Source organism: Cystoisospora suis (genome assembly GCF_002600585.1).
Source record: "Cystoisospora suis strain Wien I chromosome Unknown contig_7361, whole genome shotgun sequence".
Taxonomy (NCBI): Eukaryota; Apicomplexa; class Conoidasida; order Eucoccidiorida; family Sarcocystidae; genus Cystoisospora; species Cystoisospora suis.
Window position 1 is genome coordinate 1 of NW_027160147.1, and position 5,915 is coordinate 5,915.

The 5,915-nt window shown below is 44.9% G+C and overlaps 1 protein-coding gene across 1 annotated transcript; it reads right to left on the bottom strand.

Annotated features, from left to right (window-relative positions):
- Nucleotides 1-78: 78 nt before the first annotated feature.
- CSUI_010411 (uncharacterized protein) lies at nucleotides 79-3,331 on the bottom strand (the record flags this gene model as incomplete). The annotated part of the gene is made up of 1 exon (XM_068070515.1): nucleotides 79-3,331. One exon carries the CDS (start codon nucleotides 3,329-3,331, stop codon nucleotides 905-907), a length of 2,427 nt encoding a protein of 808 aa, XP_067917508.1. The 3' UTR covers nucleotides 79-904.
- Nucleotides 3,332-5,915: the final 2,584 nt, after the last annotated feature.

Below are 5,915 nucleotides of genomic sequence, written 5' to 3' on the forward strand. Positions count from 1 at the left end.
AAGAGAAGAAAGAAAGGAAGAGTGAGAAAGAAAGAAAGGAAGGAAGAAAGAAAGAAAGAAAGAGATGAAATAGCACATGGGGCATGCATGCATGTATGCATGCGACAATGAGAGAAAAATTGAGACGTAGAGACGATTAAAAGACGAGGTGTTCTTCATTCCGCTTGGAGAGAGAACGAAACGAAGAAGAAAAGGAATGCCTAAAGAATACGATATGAAAATAAACTTCCCATGCGTCTATACATCTGGATACATACATCTTATTCATACATGTATATATGTAGATACCTATAGATATAGGCTCATACCTATTGAATCATACATACGTACTTAGAAGACATACATCTTCATAAATCTCCATACACACTCGGACACATATCGTCATACATACAAATCCATGCATAGATAGTACGCATACATGTTTGTATGTACACCTTCATACATGTAGATCTATATCCACGTATACGTACACAGGAAGATTCTCAGAGAGAGTTTCTTGGCAGAGCTTCTCAATGCACATGCAACATGTCTCAAAAGAAACCCGTAGGAATGAAGAAGACATAGAAAAAGAAGAAGACGAAAGAAGGAAGAAAGAAGGAAAGAGCTCTGGTGATTTATGACATGCACTCTAGTGCAAAAAAGATTCAGGAGAAGTCGAAGTTCCTTCGTCTCCATTGTGCTGTCTCTTCTCGATTCACTACACCTCAAGACCAAGAGAAAGGAAGAAATCTTAAGAGCAAAAGGCCACTTTCAAACAGCTTCACTCCTTGAGAGAAACAAGAGAAGAAAAAAAGGGACCCGATCTTCATTCTTGCCTTCCACCTCAACAAACCAAGTCGATGGGGGATGGACATCTCCCTCCCTTTCACCGGGTGTACGTACACCTCAACTCCCCTCTTTCCTCTCAATCCTTCCATCTCCAGGTGTACATACACCTCACATCACCTGTTCTTACCTGTAAGCATTTGAGATAGGTAGGACCAGCAACTCGGGCAGCGAATCCGATCAAGTGGAAGAGCGCATTTTCGACTTTGCTTTTTACTTGCTCTTCTTCTTCCTTTCCTTTCGGGATGGTGAAAAAGGAGAGGTAATCTACCCATCCTCCTAGTTGATCTCTCCATCTTCTTATATAAGGTAAGATGTAGAGACAGGCGAGAAGACCCCCGGCTCCTATGGCTAGGAGACAACTTAGAAACACGAGCTCAAAAATCTTATATGTGACAAGAAGGTCCCACTTCAAACGTGAAACTAGGGCGGACTTCTTCGTATTCCCTCCTACTTCCTCTTCATCTCCATATCCTCTTTCGTCTCTCTCTTTCTTTTCATCTTTCTCCTTAGTTGTCTTTGCATATGCTTCAGCTTCTCTTGCCTTCTTTTCTTGTGAACGAGGGGTGTTGACCTTCTCTTCATGAGCTAGAGATTCGGAAGGAAAGCTAGATTTCTTTGATAGGAAAGAAGAGAGAGAAAAAGCCTTTCTTTTCTTTTCATTCTCAAAGCTATCCGAGAAGTCTTCTTCTTCAGTGGTATTCTTGGATCCAGTGGGGAGAGGAAAACTTCGTTGGATAGAAGCCTTTCTTTCGTGGTGCTCTTGGGGTGATAGAGAGAAAGAAAGAAAAGAAAGAGGAGACGAAGAAGGAGAAGATACCGATGTCTCTTCCTGGCACTGGGCTACCTTCTTTCCAGGTGTATGTACACCTCGGTGTAAACTCAAGGAAGAAGAAGAAGGAGAGTGGTGTGAAGGATCTACAATAGGGGGGAAGGAGATGGGATAATGGGATAAAATAGAAATCTTGTTCTTTCCTAATGCAAGTCGCTTTCTTCTTTCAAGAGCTGCTTTCTTCGAGATTCGTCTTTCTCTTACTAGTCTTGCATGGAGGTCTCCTTTATCTCTTCCTCTCTCTGAGCTTCTTTCTTTCTCCTTATCAACAGGTCTTTCCCCTTCTGCTTTTCCCACTAATCTTTTCTTTCTTCTTTCCTCTCCTTTCCGCTTTTTCTCTACCCTATCAAGACATACCTTCCCTTGACGATATGAAGAAGTACACGATCTCGCAAGAAACATCTCTCTTCTTCTTGCTCCTCCTCTCACTTCTCTTCTTCTTTTCTTCTCCTCCCTCTTATCTCCTTCACCTCTGTGAAAAGAATCGACAACACGACAGAGAGTTTCTCGAAAAGAAGAAAGTTCACGTCCCCTCAATCTCCGTCTCTCTCGACAACTCCCCTCTCTATCATCTCCTTCTTCGTTTCTTTGTTCTCTTACACGCCAATCCTGTCTTTGAGGTGTGAAGAAACAGACTTCTTTCTCTATATCTGAAGACTTGATCTTCTTCTTTTCCTCTTCACTCGTTTCTTCCTTCTTCGCTCTTTCATCTTTCTTGTCTGAAAGAAAGAGAAAGAAGCATCCAGCTAAAGCCCCTCTTGAAGAAAGACAAGAAGGTGGTACTAAAGAAGAAGAAAAAGTTGACCTTTCTTTTCGCCCTCTTCCTCTTTCTCTGCCTCTTCTTCTTTCTTCTCTTTCTTTCTCATGCAGGCATCTCACATCGACGTCTCTTCTCTCTCTCGTTAGGGACAGACCAGTAGGCAGCAGAGGAGAAGAGAGAAGTGAAGAGAAACAAGAAGAGAGAGGAGAAGAAGAAGAGAGAAAAGAAGAGAGAGAACAAGTGGCGAGGTGAAAAGAACGTGGGTGAGAGAGAAAAAATGAAGAAGACGAAGAAGAATGAGAAGAGAAGCGAAGAGAAGGAAAGAAAGAGAGAGATGAAGATAACTGAGACAAAAGAGAAGGAGAGGGGGGAGATGGGAATCCTAGAGAAAAGAAGGAAGAAGAAGAGAGAGATCGAGAAAGAAGAGCAGAAGAAGAAGAAGAGCAAGAAGAGGAATGCTTTTTTGAGTTCTCTTGTTTTCGTGTTCTTATCAGTCTCTTCTCTTCTCTCACTTTTCCTCCTTCTGCCTTTCTTCTCCTTTCTTTCCTTCCATAGAGATCTTCATCTTGGGCTGAAAGAGAGATAGAAATCTGTCGTGTTCCTAACTTTCTTTCTTCTTCTTCTTTTACGTTGAGCTGTCGCACACGACTTGCTAGCCTTCTCTGTGTGAAGGGAGAGACAGAGAGATGTCTAAAGGAGAAAGATTTCTTTTGGAGAAGATAAGGACAGAAAGAGAAGAGAGGAAGGTGAGGTGTCTTCTGCGAAGAGGAAGAAAGACGCAGAAATCCATGGTAAAGTGAAGAAGGAAGAAAAGAAGAGGAGGAGGAGGAAAGAATAGAGAAAGGAGACAGGGAAGAAAAAGAAAGAAAAAACTTGCGATGAAACACTTCGGATGAAGAAGAATAAGAAGGCATAGCAGCAGTATACAAATGAAGCAGATAAGAAAGAAAGAGAGAAAGAAAGAGTGAGAGAGAAAGAAAGAGTGAGAGAGAAAGAAAGAGTGAGAGAGAAAGAAAGAGTGAGAGAGAAAGAAAGAGTGAGAAAGAAAGGAGACAGGAGGACTGTGGAAGGCTATGAGGAATGAGAAGGGAGAGATTTTATTTCCTCCTTGCGTCGAAGCGGGGGGTGAGAATAGATACGCACCGTCGTCTTCCTAAGAGAATGAACAGAAAAGGAAAAGCCTCTCGTCAAGCCAGAAGTCACAAGTTACGGTGGAGCAAGAAAGAAAGAAAGAAGAAAGGGACAGAAGGAAGAGAATAGACCAAAAGAGACTATGGAGAGGAAAGAAAGACATGTGAGAGACAGATGACTGACGAGAGGAGACAGACGTTGCAAGAAGAAAGAGTTGCGAGAGAAAACAGTTATGAGAAGGAGATGAAAGAGAAACGACCTATGGGCTGAAGATGAACAAGAAGAAGACCAAGGAAAGGAAGACAGATAGTTAGATAGGTATGCGTGAAAGGAAGAAGAATTAGACGATGCTGACGAGGAAGAGGACAGTTGCTGCTGATGGCACTAAGGAACACACACATGCAGTAAATTCTCTACACCCCAAAGCATTATCTCTAAAGAAAGCTCCGAAACAAAACTAAAGAAGTCTTCTTGATTCGTCTTTATCACGTCAAGAAAGATAAAGAAAGGAAAAGAGAACAAGGAGAAAGGTAAAGACTACCCAGGGAGAAAGAGAAGAAGAAGTCGACAAGACATCTTAGCTAGCTCCATCGAATGAATGAATGAATGATCCCGACCCTTCGTAAGACGTCTGCTAATTAAGGGAGAAGAACATCTTCTCGCAAAGTGGAAATGTTACTTCTAAGCACCTTATGTAAATCGGAAAAAGAGTCCAGAGAAAGAAGAAAGAAAAGGAAGAGCTCCTCCTTCTTCAAAAATCTTCTTGTCGATGGGCGGGGGTATCTCCCTCTTCCCTCGTAGCGCACTCTCCCCGGGCAGTGAGAATCGAATCTCCTTCATTCTCTTGTAGACGGTGCGATGCAAAGAATGAAGAGGAGTTTCTTCCGTGATCAAGGAGCCACCTATCGTTCACCTAACGTGAGAGAGAAATTCAAGAGTTTCACGCCTGCTAGCTAATCGTCGATGTCGCTGAAGAGAATGCTGCCTTTTTGGGATTCTTTGCCATAGGCTTTTCCCAGTTGATTAGCTACCGGCATGCACAGACGCCAAAGAAAGAGTAGAAGAGAGCGACGCTAGGCTAGGCTAACAGGTGTGACTCGAAGGCAGGACTGTACCTAGGCAGTTTTGACAGGAGAGAAAAAGCGAGGACTTGAAAAAGAACTAAGCAGACCGACTGATGATCCTACTACTACTACATGGCCGTGACCCACCGACCTCTCCTCATCTATTTCCTTCCTTCCTACTGCCTGCCTGCGCCGAGCTGCTGGAGACTTCTGGAGCCACCTAAGGAGGGACGGACATGCAAGGTCGAAAAAGAAAATTCCTTCCTTCTTTCTGTAAGGTTGGCAGGTCCCACAGACTTCTTAGAACTCATTCCCGGACAACTCACCCCGAGAGAGCACGTTCCACTAAGCTGAACTACTCCAGAATGACCTGAAGAAGGTTAGAAGGCGCCGGGCGGATCGCCTTATATGCGGAGATCCTCCCCCCTGCCTCTCTCTGTGGAGTCAAGGGAAGAGACGGCTTGCCGCCGCGGGCGGTTTCACACTCGCGGCGGGCGGCCTTGTGCTCCTCCTCCTCCTCCGTTAGCTGCCTAATGGTCGTGTATGTCTACTACACTCACCATCGACGACAACGACGACGAGGCTCTCTCTCGGAGGAAGAGGTTCGAGAAACGAAGAGACAACAGATAAGCAAACCGTTCAGTAAATAAACAAGCCAAGTGGGGTGTGTGTAAGGAACATAACAGTCATTTCATTCTATTCTTTCCAAGTCGTTTTGCTATTTTACTGTCAACATGAGAGGAACAGCACCTCGTTAACTCCACGACGTTGCACCCCCGTTCTCATTGGGTATGGCATTTGCTGTCGTTGTCGTCGAGTCCCAGACTTCCTTGCGATGGGATCATGTCTGACGCCGTGGTGCCTTTCCTCGATCTTTCTTTCTCAAGTGCTTCTTCCTCTTCCGCGCCTTCTCAAAACCGAGTTAGGCGGGGAGGGGAAACCTCTTACGGAAGTCCTTTGGAAAAGACATGTTTCGAAGGGAGGAGCCCGACTGGGACTTCCCCAGGCGTACATACACCCTGTCGCGAAGTCTCGTCATCCTCGACGACAGCAACCCTTAAGCAGCCTTCCAGAGGTGTCGTCTCGCCCAACGACAAGGAGCAGGAGGACGTTGGTGTTGTCGTCGGTACCCCTAGGGCAACTGCTAGTCCTTTGACTAGTAGGGCAGTTATTCCACCGCTAGCTCTACACTTTCGTCGCTCCTTATCTCTCGGGGGGGGTGGTACTAGTCATAGGGGTGGTATCGCAAACACCGCTGGCGGCGCCGTCTCTCTCTCATCATCACCGTTGTCGTCATCATCTA